Source organism: Pseudoliparis swirei, chromosome 24, assembly GCF_029220125.1.
Source record: "Pseudoliparis swirei isolate HS2019 ecotype Mariana Trench chromosome 24, NWPU_hadal_v1, whole genome shotgun sequence".
Lineage (NCBI taxonomy): Eukaryota > Metazoa > Chordata > Actinopteri > Perciformes > Liparidae > Pseudoliparis > Pseudoliparis swirei.
The window spans coordinates 11,171,448-11,192,958 of record NC_079411.1 but is presented as its reverse complement, the minus strand read 5'-3'; the positions used below and the strand labels follow the sequence as shown (position 1 = coordinate 11,192,958).

The 21,511-nt window shown below is 38.1% G+C and overlaps 3 protein-coding genes and 1 pseudogene across 4 annotated transcripts; all 4 read left to right on the top strand.

Annotated features, from left to right (window-relative positions):
* The first annotated feature begins 802 nt into the window (after window positions 1–802).
* Window positions 803–2,699, top strand: LOC130189832 (uncharacterized; annotated as a pseudogene).
* A 140-nt stretch (window positions 2,700–2,839) lies between these two features.
* synpo2b (synaptopodin 2b) lies at window positions 2,840–9,521 on the top strand. The gene is made up of 2 exons (XM_056409892.1): window positions 2,840–4,552; window positions 7,851–9,521. The coding sequence occupies exons 1-2, from the start codon at window positions 2,849–2,851 to the stop codon at window positions 8,301–8,303; spliced, it is 2,157 nt and encodes a 718-aa protein (XP_056265867.1). The 5' UTR covers window positions 2,840–2,848; the 3' UTR covers window positions 8,304–9,521.
* Window positions 9,522–10,179: 658 nt separating this feature from the next.
* LOC130190739 (myozenin-2-like) lies at window positions 10,180–14,898 on the top strand. Of its 2 annotated transcripts, XM_056410304.1 has the most exons (6): window positions 10,180–10,324; window positions 11,087–11,203; window positions 12,169–12,335; window positions 12,755–12,845; window positions 13,443–13,605; window positions 13,694–14,898. In XM_056410304.1, the coding sequence occupies exons 2-6, from the start codon at window positions 11,122–11,124 to the stop codon at window positions 13,917–13,919; spliced, it is 729 nt and encodes a 242-aa protein (XP_056266279.1). In that variant the 5' UTR covers window positions 10,180–10,324; window positions 11,087–11,121; the 3' UTR covers window positions 13,920–14,898. The 2 variants fall into 2 exon arrangements, with proteins under 2 accessions (XP_056266279.1, XP_056266280.1); XM_056410305.1 differs by lacking the exon at window positions 11,087–11,203 and having other exon boundaries at window positions 10,184–10,324.
* Window positions 14,899–16,171: 1,273 nt separating this feature from the next.
* On the top strand, window positions 16,172–18,426 carry LOC130190370 (myozenin-2-like). The gene is made up of 4 exons (XM_056409753.1): window positions 16,172–16,972; window positions 17,414–17,504; window positions 18,100–18,261; window positions 18,350–18,426. Exons 1-4 carry the CDS (start codon window positions 16,781–16,783, stop codon window positions 18,409–18,411), a joined length of 507 nt encoding a protein of 168 aa, XP_056265728.1. The 5' UTR covers window positions 16,172–16,780; the 3' UTR covers window positions 18,412–18,426.
* The last annotated feature ends 3,085 nt before the right edge of the window (window positions 18,427–21,511 follow it).

The following is a 21,511-nucleotide window of genomic DNA, read 5'->3' as shown; positions in this document are numbered from 1 at the left end:
CAGTTCCATATTAGGTAATGAAGGCAATCCTTTCTGTTCATATCAATAGACGAATCTGAAAGAGGCAGCAACTCTTCTGAATTTAATGTCATTTTTGGCTAAAAATAATTGTTTTAAAAAACATTAACAGCAGCTGTTTTACACTGGATAATTTAATCTATTGAATACGTTTCTACCCTTGATTTCAATACAATAACTAATTACCAGAATATTTTTTTATTAGCTTTGAATGCATATTTGATATATTAACTGTTGATAGGATTTAACTTGAGTAACAAAACAACATTAGGAGGCCTAATATTTATACTATGATGAGTGTAGCGAAGGAGAAGAAACCTCACTGTATAAACAGAAGTGCGGAAAACAGCCTCCCAATTGTTTGGCTTATCCTTTTGGATGTGAATGCAGTTTCCCCCTTGATATCACATACCATTCCATTTAGAGCAATGGCAGCCCCGATGTAACTGCCAAAGAAAAGCTGCACTACCTATTGGGGAGAGGAATAATGCAGACAACTACATGGTATAGTTAAACATATTGCAAAGTGTACTAATGCTGACATCTCCTTATCTGAACAGTAAATAAAAAGGAATTTTCATAAATGAGACCCTCAACATGTTGACTTTAGAAAATCCTTAAATCTTCCATTCATGAAGTGCAGGTGGAAATTCAGGGGTATTTTATATGACATTTAAAATGTAAAGTGTGATAAAATATTAAAACCTTTTCAAAAGCCTCCTTGACTTGTTTGTTTTTATCTTAATGAAGGTAAAACCCACGACATTGTGAAACCCAATTAGAGATGGAACCAGAAGCTGAAGACCCAGACAACAAGGACAACATGGTCACTTGGTCAGGTTCAGATGGTTCTGGGGAACTGTATGAGGATGCCAGTGATGAAGAGTATCCTTTAGATCAGGGATTCCTAAAGTGTGGTGCGCGCACCCCTGGGGTGCGCGAGCTGTCTCTAGGGGGTGCGCGAGAGGAAAAATGTAATGGCGGTCTAATGGTGTAATAATTAAGATACGTCGATCGTGGTCGCCGCAGAGCTCCGACGCCGGTCTGCACCCCCCCCCCCTGCCCCCCCCCGTCAACAATCCTTCTCGGCTTGCGCGCGACTCCCACTAGCACCCCCCCCCCCGTCAACAACTCTTCTCGGTTCTCGGAGTTGGGGGTGCGTGAACCCGGTCGGGATGTAGAAGGGGGTGCGTGGCCTAAAAAGTTTGGGAACCCCTGCTTTAGATCCTCGACCTGCTCTTATCCTGAAGTCTGATCTTGAGGCCACCCCAGCATACCTTCAGTCACAGGACTGGCAATCTGCAGGTGAGCAACAGTCACCGCCTGAACTTTGCAGAAGAGAAGAGGAGGTTTCATACCAAGAAGAGGATGACATCTACCTTAGTGAATCAGGAGAGTCCATTAGAGAGTTTCCTCAAATCCAACCCTCACCAACATCACTGTCTGTGGGTCACATCCAGAGCGCCCCAACTTCGAGCCTAATGTCAGACAGACATCATGGCCGCATTCGCAGTCTTCTTCCTCCTCTCTTGGCCGTGCAGCTGACATGACCCTGGCCTTGACCCTGACCACAGAGCAGCCCCTTGGAGTCAGTAGTAGGCAGGGCCCAGGGACTGAACAGGAGGGTTGAATTATCAGAGGAAGGAGGGAGTAGTGAAGCACCTCCTGCTTCTCTCTTCTTTGGAATTTCAGACAAGACTGCTGAGCAGGCAAAGAAGTGGAACTCGGAGTCTGACACAGATCTCTGCAGACCGGACAGGCAGAGGGCAAGGTCCACACGTAAGTATCTGTCTTCTACCCTCACTTGTTAGACACATGACGCTAGGAGTGCAAACTGTACAGCATATTCTAAATGTTTAAAAAAGGTAATTATTTGAATAATGTACAACTTATTAATCGAAATATCATTTGTCTTTGCTTGTCCAGAGGCAAGAAGGACATTTGTATAATGATCTTAAATGACGTGTTCTCTGCCTGTAATTATTGTTGGTGTTATTTGATGACTTAATTTCATATTGTGTTAAGCCCTATGGGGGCTGGTTATTTTCATGCTGTAATGTGGGGTCTATTTGAGGTGTACTTACAGGGAGAATTCCCAAGGCGTTAGAAGTCAGAGCGGGTTAAGAATAAAATATGACCATATGATGAGGCTGGCAGAAACACATTTGACGGACACCAGCATGTGTCACCTCGGGCCTGTCACCCGATCACTTTTCCAATCTCAAGACTTGAAGGTAATGGAAAGTGAGCTCCTCATTTTTCTTGCCTCATGGACTAAGTTAGCTGTAACTGTATATGATGCTTTTATTAGTGTGCTGGCTTCAGCTGGGGTAATTTAAAGATTTTTCTTACTTTTTTATTTGTCTGCTTGCTTAAAAATCTTCAAAGTTTTACGAGCATTGATCAGTTAAATACTGTAGCTTCTTAAATGTCCACTGACTGACAACAAATCCAAACAAAATGAGTATATGTTTACATCTTCCTCACCTCCCTTTTCTTCTCACTGTCCCTCTCTCTCAGTCACAAGGAGAGCCAATCAGAAAGACACGTCACGGAGACCAAGTCCAAATGTAAGCGTATAGCTCGGCTTCTAACACCCAACCCTCAAAATAAGGGAGCCTTGCTGTTTAAAAACGCCGCCAGAGGGTCAAGAAGTATACACGGGACTGGGGAGAAAAAGCTTGACAGCGAAGACCAAATAGAGGGGGAAACGGAAGTCAGATCAGCTGGTTCTGCCTTTGTGGTAACAAGTGAATCGGATTTAGAAGAAAAGTATTCTGTTCATCAGCAGCAGCACCATTTAAGTCTGAATTAGGGAAGTGGTAGAGAAATGGAAGCAGAAACAAAAGGTAAGGGTGTTATGATGTTTGCCCAACGCCGCCACCGTATGGATGAAATTGTGTCAGAGCATGAAGACCTGAGAAATAAAGGATTACCTGTGGAGACATTACGAGAACCCAAATGTGAAGAAGCACAGAATGTTTATGACACTGGGGAAATGTACATGCATACCGATCAGGCCAACTACATGGATGCAATTTGTAGGCCGCACGAAGAATACCAAGATAGTATTCAACAGATGAACCACCTATCCAAAGTGCCAAGACCATTGGTACCAAACAGAACTGCGAAGCCTTTCCTAGGATTTCCCATCAGCACAACTGCTCTTGTCAAGCCTGGTGGCGTCGTTCCAGTAACAAAGAAGCAAGAACCGAGATTCAGAGTACCTGTACCTAGCAACACTAATCCGCAAGTTTGGTCCCCCACTGGAGAAATCATAGCCTCAAGAGATGAGCGAATATCTGTGCCAGCAATAAAGGCTGGCATCCTTCCAGAGTGTAAAAGGAGATTCACTAAGAAACAGTCAACAATGCTGGCACAAAAATCAGATAATCACCTTCAAAACAAAGGGGAGAGGAGGTCTTTTATTGAGGCAGAGGAAGATTTTTTTAGTCTAGGTGCTGAAGCTTGTAACTTCATGCAACCCAGAACAATAAAACTCAAGAATCCCCCTCCAGTTGCTCCAAAACCTACCATCAACCCAGCATGTCAACCTTGGATGAGAAGGAGCCCATCTTGTGAGCCATATATTCAACCAAGAAGTCCAGTTTCACAACCTGCTCACAGTCATGTGGGGCCTCATCAGCAGCAAGATTGGGCTCAAACTCAACAGAGGGCCAACCATTGGGCATCAGATCAAACTCCGGCAAAACTTCAAACACCTGCCAATGCCTGGGCTCCTGTCAACTCCTCTTCTCAGCTTCATCCCCAGCCAACAACAAATAGTTGGAGTCAGCAGCCATCACAACCCCCAGTGAGTATGCAGGCCACCAGTCCTAAATACAGCCCACATCAAACTCCCTCATCCTCAAGGAAGTTAGAAAGTACTCACAACTCAGTTGCCTTTTGTCAACCACAAGCAAGGAAGTCAAACGGCCATGCATCCAAAGCATCACAGGCTTCTCCAAGGGGTCCAGTCTCAGACAAAGGTACTAATCGGGCTGGCAATGGTCCAACTATGGCAGGAAAAGGTGCAGAGTTGTTTGTGAAAAGACAGTCCCGTATGGAAATGTTTGTTGTCAATGCTGAAACCGTGCAAGCTAACAAAACAAGATCCCCCTCCCCAACCCCATCACTCCCTAACTTCTGGAGATATTCTTCCATCGTTCGTGCCCCACCTGCTTCATCATACAATCCCCTTATTGCTCCTTTCTATCCTCCATCAGCAGCCAAGCAACCCCCTTCCACAAGCCCAAAAATCAAGCCTAAGAGCAAAGAGAAGCCTAAAGCAGCACCAAAGCACCTCGATCCCTTAGATATTATGAAACGCCAGCCTTATCAATTGGACTCTTCACGATATAAATATGAGGCAGTACCTGAGGCCAAAAGCCCCAGTCCTAAACTGACTCCAGCATCAAAGTTTGAGGCCACCAAAAGCCTGAGACATAGATCTGCCCATTCTCATTCTCCTTATAACGCCTCTGAGCTTGTTGTTGAAAGCAAGGCAGAAGTTCCTGCTAAGTCTTCTGTATCGGTAAGTTCCCAAAGTTCTTCTGCCCGCCAAAGCACAAGATCAGTTGAGCTTCTTGCAACCGACAAGCACTTGGATGAAATGCACACTATCACATCTACAGCCCATCACATAACCAGCAAACAAGCACTGAGTACCCGACCTGCAAGCGCATCCTCCCAGCATTCTTCTACTGGTGAAAGCATTGCTTCAGCGTTTTCTCCTGCATCTCTAATTGCTAGAGGCGTACGTCAAATGGCACCTCGCCCAAAGTTTTCTGCTAAGAAGCCAATGGTGACAAGCAAACAGTGGAGACCTGTTGCTGCACTTCAGTAGCTCTAATACTGCATATGGTCATGCTTTGGTGTCGTCACCATTGAGACAATAGATCAAGATTACATATGCAACACGGTATCATCATAAATGTCTTACTTATTAACGGTGGATATGACAGACCATCTAAATGTATATCATGTCCAAAATAATTGACAGTATGCATCTATAAGGACATATGTAGCTGGAAAGGTGTGGAAACACGTTGAATGTACAGGAAAACTACCCTTATATTGTAAATCAATAGAATATAAACTCCAACAAATAAATTAGGATAGTATATCATATTTTTCAAACTTGGGAGGTACATGCATGATTGAAAAAGGAAATGTGAGACTCGATAATGTTAAGTGATTCTTAGGAAGTGCTATTACATGTGCAATATTGTGTTCAGAGACCTTGTTCAACTGATGACTCTTATGAGTTTTTCTTTCTTTCATTGTTTTTCTTTTGGAAAGATTCCATGCACATATATATATTTATACATATTATTATTTACTAGTATTCGTCATCATTGACCTCAAAAGCAACACAGCAATAACATAAATTAATACATGTATTTATTATATTAATTAAAAACTACTTTTCATGCCATTTGAGAAAACAATAACTCCCTATTATATTAACTGAATATATTTGATCTTTTAGCGTGTCTCGGGAGAAACAGTCAATGCACTTCTCTTTTTGAATGCATGCCATTTGCAATTCCTTCAGTCTCATTCCAAACCTCAATGGCATCACAACAGCTAAAATCACTAACTTTAGTTGTGATTATTAATCCTGATGAATTTTTTATATGTGGATGTAGTTTTTGCAGTTGTCGGTTATGGCCAGTCATTGAACTGTTGGTAAAATCATCAGACATTCTCTGTATCCTCATCCTGTCAAACATGAGTAATCACAGAGATTTGAGATTCATTCACATTGCCAGTAGCAACTCAAAATGAAAAAAAATTAAAACAATTGTCTTGTATGTGTTTATATGTCTGTCTTTTAAACATATTTGCACTTCTTCTTCCAAATCATGCTATTAAATGTCTCCTTCGCTTTACTTGTGAACTTCCTGTGTGTAATGTGCTTCTTTTTCCTGAATTACTGTATCGCTGCTTTTTCTGAGTGACTCGTATATCCTCCTTAAATCTTTCTCACTGCCTCACGCTTTCACACAGAATGTACTCATATTCACTGGACCTTCAGCAATATCCGTTTTAAGATTTACTACTTCATTGACTATTTTCAATCTGAAGAGCAAACAGTATTGCTCTTCATAATATAAGATGGTACATTGCTGAAGGTAATCACTGTCAGTGAAGGTAATCACTGATGCTGAAGGTAATCACTGTCACTGATCAGAATGACTTTTTATTTCTGGATTGTTGTTCTTGTCGGTTTTAACAGCTTTTCCATCAGTCCACCTTTAACTCTAAATGTGAAAGGTTTGGAACCATGATCTCAGCCCTAAAAAGATTTTCTGCGCACAACTAAAGTGAAATCCACCCAAAAGCAGAATTTACATTTAGCTATTCTAATGATTTATTGAGCAAGTATGGACTGTCACAGTAAAAAAGTACATTACCTGAATTTAGAACAAGTATTTAAGAAAATAGTTAGTTCTCAGCTATCTATATAGAGCAATACCAACAAATTATTTCTTGGAAGAGGAGTTAATAGTCAGACGGGCCCATATTAGCTCTGACCACTAGCTGTCAATCGTGGCTAATGTTAATGTTAAGCTACTCAAGTCCTGAACTTTTTTTCCTTCAGTTGATTCGATTCAAACCAAAATATACAACAACCAATCACGAACAGGACTGCGGTATTTTCCTGTAGCAATATGGTTGATACATGATGGCATCACACCTCTGCTGCTGAAGCCGGGTATATTAGATAATAATGAGGTGTAAAAGTTGTTGTCGTTAAGTAACCCAGAATATTGAATATAAATCAAACAATGGTGTACAAGATTTGAGAAAGTATAGGTTGCAGTACAGGTCGGATCCAACTTATAGGACAAAAGCAGTGCGTATATTAAAGGCCCTGGACATGCGTGGTAACTTAGCCCACACAGGTGACTTCATTCCCTCACAAGAGGTCTTGTCAGAGCTGTGTAGGAATGTAAAGAATGTATGCAATTGGTATCGCCTCACTTTCTCAAATTAAACTTGCCCTGGGTGTCCTGGGCCTTTAATTAAACATGTTTTATTACAAAGTTGGTGAAGTGACACATGATGGAAAAATACTAAATTAATCGAACATGTGAATTGTATTTTAGAGGGGATTTCTTCTTTAAGCAGATAAATTAAAAAAAGGGGGCATAGATATAGTTCCGAATAAAGATTCATTATCTTTTATACATGTGATACTAGTAATATTGCCACTGTACATTTTTCAAGTTGATTAAACCAACAGCAGGTAAGTTCTTAAATTGTTCTTTCTTTTCTATATTCATTAATGTTGCAAATGTTTCTTGATGCTTTAAGGCTTTTACACAAATCTCATCCTTGAGTTTATATCACTCAAACCTTTTTTGGCATTAAACGTAACACTCAATCCTCCAGTTGGTCAACATACTGTATGTGAAAATGTTAAGTTATTTTAGACAAGCAATTGTGAAAGGGTTTGCACTGTAGAGTAGAATTGATACTTTTAGAAAGATGTTGTCGGGTGTGTGGAGCTGAAATCCAAAGTCCCTTTTTATAATAAAACTGAAAAAGTAGAAGAGGTTCATAAGATGCAAAATAATACATGTTTTCATATGAAAAAACAGTCATAATGGGAATAAATGGGACAAAAAGGTGTTTGTTCCTCAGCTTTTTTCGCCAGCTGACAATTTCTCTATGAAACTTTTATTTTAGCAAAATTATCATTAATTTGTGTTAAGTAAAACTTAACTAATGTATTTTCCATGCTTAAATTAATCCAGTGGGTGGCAGCAAAGTTTGCGATGCTGCAATCACACCAGTCAACTGATATGTGATTTTCTTTTCAGGGCTTTGGAAGAAGCCACTCCTTGAGCCTTCCCAAGCGATTGAATTCAATGCCTACTCCCAGACTTCTGTCACCTGCGAGCACACCTGGAATCCAATCATCATTTTTACCAACACAGAGGCAAATGTCCTTTCAAGAAAAAGGCTACAAGCCACTGTTACCGTGGGAGGCGGCATCCATAAGCCTAATTGGTTCAGTGGATGATGCCTTTGTGTTTCAGAGCCTCCCGTCATCTGTTGCCTCGAATGTCAAAGCTGCAGGGCACCGTAGATCTCTGCCAGGGCCTCCAGTTGAATGGAAGCGCAGAGTGTCTCTTGATCCTGCACCTGTTAGCATGGGTCATTATCATGCGGCCCCAGCTTTTCAGGCACCGATCATGAGCAGGACATTTTCACCTGAGAGACCAGCCTTCTATGGGCCTCCCTTCAGACCTGCACAGCCCCTGAGGCCCTAACAGGGCCAGTATTGGATACATGGGACAAGGCTCAAGTCCAACTAAGTACTCCCCAATGTCTACTGCAGTCCAGAAGAGTTAACACCACTAAGGTCAGACATACATCCGATGAAGAGAAGTATATTTTTAAACAAACATACATATGGTCAAAATATATTAGACATTGAACACAAAAAAAGTTAATTTGGCTTAAAGAGATGAAAAATGTTTGTTATATTGTCACTAAAATAGGTTCAAGCTTCTCAAGTAAGACTGAGACACAATTTATTAGATTTATTTAAAGTTGCTGATAGAAGTGATAAAAGTTAATATCTTCATGGTACGAGTGGCCACTTGGTTCCCCGCAACTATTGTGTTGTGTTACTGGTGAGATATTACCCTGCTTAGAATTGATGGGAGATTTTTGCCATCATTGATAATTGGATATTTCTCAGTCATTATGTTTTTTCAGTTTGTTTTAGACTAATCGAGTTGAGAAGTGAATCAGAAAAGTGTCATGAGAGCCAAAGTGAACGGGAGTAGATAAAAGAAATGTTTGATGGATTGATGCTTCTTTTTATGTAGATTGATGTTTCTCATCTTTACCATATTGGTTATACATATTTATAGAGAAATAAGGCACTCTGGTTGTGTGACTTTTCCGAGATGTATCTTTACTGTTACTTAAAAAGTCACTGTGAATTTGAGATCACTTCTGCACATGTCAAAATTGTAGACAACGAGAACGATTACAGGTGTTACTCATCTTGTTTTAATCTGTCTTTTTTCTCACTGCTATTGCAGTGGTGATAGCAAGTTTATTAAAGGGAGTAAACCATTTTTAGTCATCTGCCGCACTTTCTAGCTGCTAGATGACACACAAAGAAAAACATAAATGAAAACATGCAATACGTGTTAGATTTTTTTAGAACTGATCACTGATCACTGATGTGATATTTTAGATGGATTTAACCTTTTTTAAATCCATCCATTGTGTTTTTAAGTCAAGAGGACGAAATGTTGCATGCATACATACTTGACGTATCCCACCTTTGATCACACACTGTGGTGTTAAAATATATAAACAGAACAACATATTCTACCATTGAGCAGGGTTTCAATATGAATGATGTAGTCATGTTTTTTGTTAATTTTACCTTGTCTTTCATAATTTTCTTGAAGAAAATGTTTTTGCAGCTTTTCAAGACAAAGTGAAAAATTAAAAGAAAACACTCAGTCTTTAAAGTGTTATGTGCTTTTTTCAACAATGTGATATAATTTAAATAGTAGTGGATATGATTTTGAGTCATGTAAAAAAAAAATGTATTCAATAACTTTATATCAATATTATAAAATAACACATAACAGTTAATATTGGTTCAATAATGTACAGCAACTTTTCATAACTCAACAGCATATTTTCTTAATTATTTAAAGATTAAATGTCCAGTATGTTTGAAGTATGAGAACAGGTCCAGCTGCCAGGGTAATGACCTTGATGCTGCTTCATCACAATCTTTTTGGCTGATCCCCATCTCGGACGAGAACACACTTATACAGAGTCAGTAATTGTACATAAAGACAGAAACAAAACTCAGTTGGAAGAGAGGCGTACACAAGTAGCAGCTGTGTCCAGCATCAACGACCTTCCTAACTTGAAGGCAACATAGCCTCAGAGGTTACATCCATCATGGGAACATGCTGACTCAATTCAAGGAAGGAAATGCGTCTCTGCAGGGGAATCCTTGCCTCAAGGAACATCAGTGGGCATGTGGGTGTTGTCCATCCTCTCTCTCTCTCGCTCTGGTAGCTATCCTTGCCCCATGGTGTTTGAGAGTGGTTTTGAGTGTTTGGCAGGTTAAATTTAGCCGATTGATGTAAGCTGCATTCCATTCACAACAGACACAGAGACACAGTCACAGTTTAGCTTTAGTGTCCGTGAGTGAGAAGATCAGGGAAGATCAAACTGCTATAGGTTGACCCCTGAGCCTCCGTGTCTCCCCTTCAAGGATACAGGTTGCACCTTAGGGATACCATCACAGGTACGGATAAGCGTCGTCAGGGTATATTTTGTGAATATTTTTTCAAATTATATAGAATATTCAAGAAAGTCACTGTTTTGAGATTAAATAAAATGTGGCTATGATTTTCTATGAACTATAGAAGTCTTTATTTGATGGAAACACAACATTTGACATTATCAATTATATTTGATATCTTTAGAATTATATCGCTGTGCTCTCTCTGTCGGAAATGATAGCTGTCAATTCAGCAGGTGGGGAGAATTGAGTACTGAACATGTAATATGTATTGTTGTATCTAGCATTATTTTCTGTTTTAGGCAACATAGCAAAGCTAAAACTATGTGATTGGAACGGACACTGCAAATGCACAAAAGTTATATTGGATATTTATTGTTTTATTTAAATTTAGGACACAATAGTCACCCTTGACCTTTACACAGGGAGATACGACTAACATTTGCTCACACACCCACTCCAGTCCAGTGACGAGGCCAGATTTAAGAATGATATGTGTGGTACCGATGCAAGTACAATGGGGCTTTGCGGTTATGCAATACATTGTAATCTGTTAAATTTAACTTCGACAGAGAGATTTGAATAACATAACAAACACTGATATGGGAGATCTCTTTAACTGGTGCCTTATAAATCTTCTTGAATTTCCAAAAAATGTTGACAGCAAATGAGAAGTATACTTTATAGACATTTATAGACTAAAAAATTTACAACTTTGTGACGAGGGCAGAACAACTACATCCTGTGTCCTGTATGTGTTTTCAGTACTCCTGAATTTTGCCAAACTTGCAAAAGCCACAATGTCACAATTCTGTACAATGCCAACCGGAGAGAGGAAGAAGTGTGCAGCAGCTATTTGCCGAGAGGTCCACGGTACCAATGGTAGGATGTTAGAGCTGAGGATTACCGGACAAACACACTGCTGCAAGATAATATCTATTGGGATCTAGGTTAAAACTGTCAGGGCTAGACTCCAGCATTGGTCATATAAAATAATGGGATGATTTACTACCTATGGCAACTAATCCTTTGTCGTTGTCCTTTTCAAAAGTCTATTTCTGGAGAGGGGAGGGAAGAAGTGAGGGACAACTGTGTGTAGCCGTTGGGATAAAGTGAAGCTTTGTGACAGCTGGGGTACATACCGACTGTTGTGGCAGACGATGAAGCATCATGTCCATCCAAAACTAAGTACAACTCATTTTCCATGGCGGGGCTTACAGAATGGAAAGTATTAAATTGTGTGACACCTTAATGTAATTTATGGACCACTCCCCCAAACCTTTCTATCTGACAAAATGATATCAGGGTATATTTATATTGTGTGTCCACCATGGTCCAGCTATTAAACCAGCTCTAAAAATCAGAACCTTCCCAAGTTAGATTGTGATAGTTAGATTATATGCAATCAATCAATTTATATGGTATTAAAACAATATTTTTTTCTACAAAAGAGTGTAGGGATTACAACAAAGGCATTCACCATTTAAGTCTATATTGTGCTTTTGTTGTGGTTATTGCCAAACAAATGTGCAATTATAATGATAAATTGATTCCCATACCATAAGACTTTAGGACCCCCGAGACAATTGCCCACATTTCCCTAGAAATTGGCAATCTAATAACATAATATACAAACATTTGTGCTTGGTTATCCTCTTCACAAAATGCACCTTAACTACGTATGTGTTTTAGTTTTTGAAAATATTGTTCGCTCACCATTACTTAATATGAAATAATTAATACACTGATTGATTGATGAATATTTGTCTACTAAATCTGAACATTATGCAGGTTTTTTTTCTTCCTCTTTATCTTCATCTTTATGTACATCATTTATATCTCTACAGGGGACGTAATGGATCTTGGAAAGAAGCACAGCATTCCTCAAGACATTATGTTGGAAGAGTTATCATTGCTTTCCAACAGAGGTTCCCGGCTTTTCAAAATGCGCCAGAGGAGATCTGAAAAATATACATTTGAAAGTATACAAAATGAGGCAAACACACAGCTGAATGTGAGTTCACTTATATTTGTTATTCAGCCACTTCATATATGTTTGAATGCACTCTGGAGTTCTGGTATTAGTGCCGTTTGCATTAAAAGGTGTTAAATGAAAGCTACATTTATCAGGAAATATGCTCTTAAAAAAAAGTGTTCCAAAGCATGGATGATAATCAAAGACAAGTGTAATTTACTGTACAGTACATTGTCCAGCCAAATCATCTTAGAGCTGCTCAGGCCCTTTGCTGAGGAGCTGCTCCCCTTTTTATCATTATGTGTGTGCGCACACACTGTACTTATAAGTGTGCGAGTGTGTGTGTGTAAGTATCTGAGTGCATGGGAGACAAGGGCAGCTGTAGACGGGCCAACTTTACATGTGTTGCTCAATTGATAACCAATACATGAACTAAACTTTTTAATTGTGTTTTGCAGAATGATATTTTAACTCATACACACAATGTGGAAATTAAAGTGGACGCACCAGCCGATGGAAATACTGTTAATCCAGAAATCACTATTTCAGGTAATTATTCAAATAAAATGCATACTTTAACATCATATTTAGTCTTTGGAAACCATTCCTAATTTAAATCACACATTTCTTCCACTATCAAACTGTAAAAAAAGGAATACTCCATATACTAAACAGTCAAACAACAGTGACTGATTATGTAACCCTGTCATGATAATGACAACTTGTATCATACAGTCATAACTGCAGGTCTTGTTTAATGGCATTAACTCCGGTTAAATTGTTTGGTACCATGATTCATATTCCAACATGAGCAACTTTAAATGCATTTTTAAAACCGTATTATATTTTAATAAGCCGACAGAGTCCAGTGCTTATTCCAAAATGCCCTCATCCCAAGTTGACACATTATATGATGAGTGCACACTTCAACTATGTGCTATTTTAAGGCCTCAGATCTCTATGACGTACAACTCAGTCTGCCCATAAGTTCCCTAAGGACAATCTCTATTCATAATCCATTCTAAAACTTTAGCCTGCCCCAATGAGGCTGAAGAAAACAGCTCAACATTAACCCGTGAACTGCAAATCAGATATTTCTGCTGCAATGTTGCAACAATCTCATCGTTTTTGTTTGCTCCTTGACAGACATGACTGCAGAGAAGGTAACAGCCACAACTATGCCCAATTCCTACCACTCCCCGTGGGATCAGGCAATCCTCAGTAACCCCGACCTTGCCGGATCCCTCAAACTGACCATGTCAGGACCTGACCCACGACCAGACCTTCCTGAGTACAAAAGCTTTAACCGGTGAGAAAACTACAGTGTGAGCTCATTTTAGACAATTAGTCAAGTGGCACAACAATGAGGAACCATTCACACGTGATGTCAATTACAGGGTTGCCACTCCTTTTGGTGGCTTTGACAAAGCTCCAAGAGGAATCACGTTCAAGCTCCCTGAGGTGGACCTGAACCCGCCCAGGTACCTAGAACTGCAGGATCCGGGAGACAAGCGACCCACCTTTAATAGGATGGCCCAAGGGTGGATAACTGAGAGCACCCATCTGATCCTACCCACTGTCACCCTGGAGCCCATCAAAGTCCCCGAGTCTGATGACCTGTAGATGGCCTAACTGTATGTAGTCTGGCCACAGCTATAGTATTTTGGCCCACCTCTGATGAAGGCAAAATACCCCATTCAGCATAGTCACAATTACTTAACAATATTTTGGATTAGTCCCATTTAGTGGACAGAAGGTGTTTCATGTATTTGTTGACTAGTGTGTTTGGTGTACACTTAAACTGTATTCAAAGAAAATCATGGAAATAGCATAACTCAAGAAGAGTTTCCATTGATACGGACAGCAAAAATGTAAATGTTATACATGTTCAGTTGAATTGATGATAATGTAATGTAAATAAAGAATCCAACTTATTTATTGATGCCACCCAATTGGAACATACAGTGAGTTATATTGAGTTATTGTTAAAAGTAAGCAATATTTCATTTAAATCTATTGTAAAGAATGCTATTAATACAAATTCACAAATTATTATAACATACTAATTTCCTATTTATTTATCCTATATATGATAAATATATCTTAAAATCATGTAAGAGGAAGCAAATGTTGAAACCATTAATAGAAAGGTATAATTTAAATAAATCAAACAAAATCTACTATGATCTGTAGAAATAAAACAATAGTAAAACTTCTGTTTTATAGCTGTGATTTATTGTTGACTTAAAAAGAAGAACAAATTTGACTAACAGATTAAATAAATTAATGGACTCAAAAACAGGGACGTTATACACAAATACATGTTATAATTGTACAAGATGGATATAGTCTGGCCAGCCTTGTTTGGAGTGAGAGAAAATGTAAATGTTTGTTCTGTATTATTTCTTGTCACAGATGTACTATAAATGTGTAACTTTATAGCATCTCAACCTCCAAAAGCAATACTGTGTATGAATGCAAAACACACTGAATGTCTGTGAATGATATTTTGGTGTTTCTAAAGAAGTGAGCTAAAACATTCAAGCTGAATGTTTTTACTTCTACAGTTTAAGTGTATTGTCTTCATACATGCTCGATATGATATGTGTCGTTTCTATTCCTTTGAATCTAACTGCACATACAATTAACAACTTCAGAGAGGGGGAGATACAGGAGAGAAAACTCAAATTAAATTCAAGGCCGAAGTAGGACCTCATGAGCAAACTTCATGCATAACTATCATTTTTCCAAAACCACAACAATCTAAATACCTTGCATTTCTATTCACATAGAATGTGTTGTGGGTCAGAGGATCTAAATTAGTCAATTCAATATTGTCATGAGAAGTTTTCATTTGTATTACTTTAAATTAATTAATACAGGAACTTTTCATTTTTTGAATTTTTCCATATATTACAACTGGTATTGCAGCAATGGTAAGTGTCATTAGGTTCAGGATCTAACACAGACCTGAACATGTCAATCCTTTTTAAAATAAAAGCTTTAAATTAGGGCACGTTTTTGTGTGATAAAAGTCTAAAAATCTAATGACAATAATATTACTGACTTAATTAAAACTGTATGAACTCTAATTGTCCATTAGGTCACTGATTTATAGTTGGGAGTCTATCTAAGTAACTTTTGGCTGAACTATTACACTCTCTTACATACCATTACAAAAAAAGAAAGAACCAAACAGATGCAAAACAACTCCAAAAATAAACCAAAGAACAGTTAAGTTTGATAGCTCATCTGAACAGAGTTCAGCTGTGCAACATTCAAAGGGTAAAATATGAAGCTTAAAATAAATAATATCAAAAACACTTCATGTGTCTCAAGGGAGGTTTCAGTGCTATTTTTGGAGCGAAGATAGGATCAGAGAAAAGCTATATACAGTCAGACTGTGTCTCCCAAAATACTGCACATGGTCCACACTTTTCTCATCTATTAGTTCAATATAATGCATTGAATATATCAGGATCTGTGTAAACATAATAGTAAACTGTGAGCATGTTGCAGTCACAGTGTATAACCGACATAATATTTTTGCAAGTAGATACACACACACTATAAAACTGAATGTTATTTGTGCTGCTTGGGGCTTGAATTGTCTCCACTTAAAATCTGATCAGGGCTAGACTCCAGCATTGGTCATATAAAATAATGGGATGATTTACTACCTATGGCAACTAATCCTTTGTCGTTGTCCTTTTCAAAAGTCTATTTCTGGAGAGGAGGAAGAAGTGAGGACAACTGTGTGTAGCCGTTGGGATAAAGTGAAGCTTTGTGACAGCTGGGGTACATACCGACTGTTGTGGCAGCGATGAAGCATCATGTCCATCAAAACTAAGTACAACTCATTTTCCATGGCGGGGCTTACAGAATGGAAAGTATTAAATTGTGTGACACCTTAATGTAATTTATGGACCACTCCCCCAAACCTTTCTATCTGACAAAATGATATCAGGGTATATTTATATTGTGTGTCCACCATGGTCCAGCTATTAAACCAGCTCTAAAAATCAGAACCTTCCCAAGTTAGATTGTGATAGTTAGATTATATGCAATCAATCAATTTATATGGTATTAAAACAATATTTTTTTCTACAAAAGAGTGTAGGGATTACAACAAAGGCATTCACCATTTAAGTCTATATTGTGCTTTTGTTGTGGTTATTGCCAAACAAATGTGCAATTATAATGATAAATTGATTCCCATACCATAAGACTTTAGGACCCCCGAGACAATTGCCCACATTTCCCTAGAAATTGGCAATCTAATAACATAATATACAAACATTTGTGCTTGGTTATCCTCTTCACAAAATGCACCTTAACTACGTATGTGTTTTAGTTTTTGAAAATATTGTTCGCTCACCATTACTTAATATGAAATAATTAATACACTGATTGATTGATGAATATTTGTCTACTAAATCTGAACATTATGCAGGTTTTTTTTCTTCCTCTTTATCTTCATCTTTATGTACATCATTTATATCTCTACAGGGGACGTAATGGATCTTGGAAAGAAGCACAGCATTCCTCAAGACATTATGTTGGAAGAGTTATCATTGCTTTCCAACAGAGGTTCCCGGCTTTTCAAAATGCGCCAGAGGAGATCTGAAAAATATACATTTGAAAGTATACAAAATGAGGCAAACACACAGCTGAATGTGAGTTCACTTATATTTGTTATTCAGCCACTTCATATATGTTTGAATGCACTCTGGAGTTCTGGTATTAGTGCCGTTTGCATTAAAAGGTGTTAAATGAAAGCTACATTTATCAGGAAATATGCTCTTAAAAAAAAGTGTTCCAAAGCATGGATGATAATCAAAGACAAGTGTAATTTACTGTACAGTACATTGTCCAGCCAAATCATCTTAGAGCTGCTCAGGCCCTTTGCTGAGGAGCTGCCCCTTTTTATCATTATGTGTGTGCGCACACACTGTACTTATAAGTGTGCGAGTGTGTGTGTGTGTGTGTGTGTGTGTGTGTGTGTGTAAGTATCTGAGTGCATGGGAGACAAGGGCAGCTGTAGACGGGCCAACTTTACATGTGTTGCTCAATTGATAACCAATACATGAACTAAACTTTTTAATTGTGTTTTGCAGAATGATATTTTAACTCATACACACAATGTGGAAATTAAAGTGGACGCACCAGCCGATGGAAATACTGTTAATCCAGAAATCACTATTTCAGGTAATTATTCAAATAAAATGCATACTTTAACATCATATTTAGTCTTTGGAAACCATTCCTAATTTAAATCACACATTTCTTCCACTATCAAACTGTAAAAAAAGGAATACTCCATATACTAAACAGTCAAACAACAGTGACTGATTATGTAACCCTGTCATGATAATGACAACTTGTATCATACAGTCATAACTGCAGGTCTTGTTTAATGGCATTAACTCCGGTTAAATTGTTTGGTACCATGATTCATATTCCAACATGAGCAACTTTAAATGCATTTTAAAACCGTATTATATTTTAATAAGCCGACAGAGTCCAGTGCTTATTCCAAAAATGCCCTCATCCCAAGTTGACACATTATATGATGAGTGCACACTTCAACTATGTGCTATTTTAAGGCCTCAGATCTCTATGACGCAACTCAGTCTGCCCATAAGTTCCCTAAGGACAATCTCTATTCATAATCCATTCTAAAACTTTAGCCTGCCCCAATGAGGCTGAAGAAAACAGCTCAACATTAACCCGTGAACTGCAAATCAGATATTTCTGCTGCAATGTTGCAACAATCTCATCGTTTTTGTTTGCTCCTTGACAGACATGACTGCAGAGAAGGTAACAGCCACAACTATGCCCAATTCCTACCACTCCCCGTGGGATCAGGCAATCCTCAGTAACCCCGACCTTGCCGGATCCCTCAAACTGACCATGTCAGGACCTGACCCACGACCAGACCTTCCTGAGTACAAAGCTTTAACCGGTGAGAAAACTACAGTGTGAGCTCATTTTAGACAATTAGTCAAGTGGCACAACAATGAGGAACCATTCACACGTGATGTCAATTACAGGGTTGCCACTCCTTTTGGTGGCTTTGACAAAGCTCCAAGAGGAATCACGTTCAAGCTCCTGAGGTGGACCTGAACCCGCCCAGGTACCTAGAACTGCAGGATCCGGGAGACAAGCGACCCACCTTTAATAGGATGGCCCAAGGGTGGATAACTGAGCACCCATCTGATCCTACCCACTGTCACCCTGGAGCCCATCAAAGTCCCGAGTCTGATGACCTGTAGATGGCCTAACTGTATGTAGGTCTGGCCACAGCTATAGTATTTTGGCCCACCTCTGATGAAGGCAAAATACCCCATTCAGCAGTAGTCACAATTACTTAACAATATTTTGGATTAGTCCCATTTAGTGGACAGAAGGTGTTTCATGTATTTGTTGACTAGTGTGTTTGGTGTACACTTAAACTGTATTCAAAGAAAATCATGGAAATAGCATAACTCAAGAAGAGTTTCCATTGATACGACAGCAAAATGTAAATGTTATACATGTTCAGTTGAATTGATGATAATGTAATGTAAATAAAGAATCCAACTTATTTATTGATGCCACCCAATTGGAACATACAGTGAGTTATATTGAGTTATTGTTAAAAGTAAGCAATATTTCATTTAAATCTATTGTAAAGAATGCTATTAATACAAATTCACAAATTATTATAACATACTAATTTCCTATTTATTTATCCTATATATGATAAATATATCTTAAAATCATGTAAGAGGAAGCAAATGTTGAAACCATTAATAGAAAGGTATAATTTAAATAAATCAAACAAAATCTACTATGATCTGTAGAAATAAAACAATAGTAAAACTTCTGTTTTATAGCTGTGATTTATTGTTGACTTAAAAAAAGAAGAACAAATTTGACTAACAGATTAAATAAATTAATGGACTCAAAAACAGGGACGTTATACACAAATACATGTTATAATTGTACAAGATGGATATAGTCTGGCCAGCCTTGTTTGGAGTGAGAGAAAATGTAAATGTTTGTTCTGTATTATTTCTTGTCACAGATGTACTATAAATGTGTAACTTTATAGCATCTCAACCTCCAAAAGCAATACTGTGTATGAATGCAAAACACACTGAATGTCTGTGAATGATATTTTGGTGTTTCTAAAGAAGTGAGCTAAAACATTCAAGCTGAATGTTTTTACTTCTACAGTTTAAGTGTATTGTCTTCATACATGCTCGATATGATATGTGTCGTTTCTATTCCTTTGAATCTAACTGCACATACAATTAACAACTTCAGAGAGGGGGAGATACAGGAGAGAAAACTCAAATTAAATTCAAGGCCGAAGTAGGACCTCATGAGCAAACTTCATGCATAACTATCATTTTTCCAAAACCACAACAATCTAAATACCTTGCATTTCTATTCACATAGAATGTGTTGTGGGTCAGAGGATCTAAATTAGTCAATTCAATATTGTCATGAGAAGTTTTCATTTGTATTACTTTAAATTAATTAATACAGGAACTTTTCATTTTTTGAATTTTTCCATATATTACAACTGGTATTGCAGCAATGGTAAGTGTCATTAGGTTCAGGATCTAACACAGACCTGAACATGTCAATCCTTTTTAAAAATAAAAGCTTTAAATTAGGGCACGTTTTTGTGTGATAAAAGTCTAAAAATCTAATGACAATAATATTACTGACTTAATTAAAACTGTATGAACTCTAATTGTCCATTAGGTCACTGATTTATAGTTGGGAGTCTATCTAAGTAACTTTTGGCTGAACTATTACACTCTCTTACATACCATTACAAAAAAGAAAGAACCAAACAGATGCAAACAACTCCAAAAATAAACCAAAGAACAGTTAAGTTTGATAGCTCATCTGAACAGAGTTCAGCTGTGCAACATTCAAAGGGTAAAATATGAAGCTTAAAATAAATAATATCAAAACACTTCATGTGTCTCAAGGGAGGTTTCAGTGCTATTTTTGGAGCGAAGATAGGATCAGAGAAAAGCTATATACAGTCAGACTGTGTCTCCCAAAATACTGCACATGGTCCACACTTTTCTCATCTATTAGTTCAATATAATGCATTGAATATATCAGGATCTGTGTAAACATAATAGTAAACTGTGAGCATGTTGCAGTCACAGTGTATAACCGACATAATATTTTTGCAAGTAGATACACACACACTATAAAACGGAATGTTATTTGTGCTGCTTGGGGCTTGAATTGTCTCCACTTAAAATCTGATCAGACTGTCCCCTCCCAGGCCCTCCACCTGTTTCATGATCAATGTCCAATTTACTTCCGCATGGCAATTGCAGATAATGAAATGATAGTTAGTATAATCATATTACTATTTGAGGGAAATTAATGCTTAATATAATGTGTGATATGCCGCAGTGTGGCAAAAATACACAAGAGGATTAAAGCAGGACAACTTCCGTCTCCACAGATTTTATGATAGTTATGTCTATTAAATACTTTTAGTATTTCACTTCAAATTTAAATATAAAACTGTATTCTGTTCTGTTGTTTGACATTTAAGTGAGCGCATTTTCCAAATAAATAAATACAAGCAGGGTTTAGTCTCCACAGTGCTGCATGATTATGAAACCAGTGCAGTCATGTGATGTTTTCTCTCATCATCATCATGACAAGTTGGAAGTCTGACCTTCTGCCAGCACACAGTTGCCATGCAGGGATTGAAGATTGCAATACAGCAGCAGTGCACTTGAGGCTACCCTAGGGGCGGAGTTTGACCTCTCAGTGGCACCTCAGTGGCAAGTCTGTGGCAAGTGCCGCTCGGTGCCAGTACTCAGCGACAACTCACTGGCACCTCACTGGCACCTCAGTGGCACCTCAGTGGCAAGTCTGTGGCAAGTGCCACAGACTTGCATAGATAATGTATTTTTTTAGACTTACTTACAATATGCAATACGATATTGCTGTACAATACTGCTGTACTATATTGAATATTGTTTTGCTACTACTACGTTTCACTTCGTAATATATAACACTTATATACCATGATATGTATAATGTACCCGCCTTTCTTTAATAATAAAAAATATATAATTAATTTTTTTACCATGTCATACTGTTATACCTCCATGAAATTCTCCTTTGAGGAGATGCCACTGTTAGTCTAAAGTTTAAGCACTGGCACTCAGTGACACTTGCCA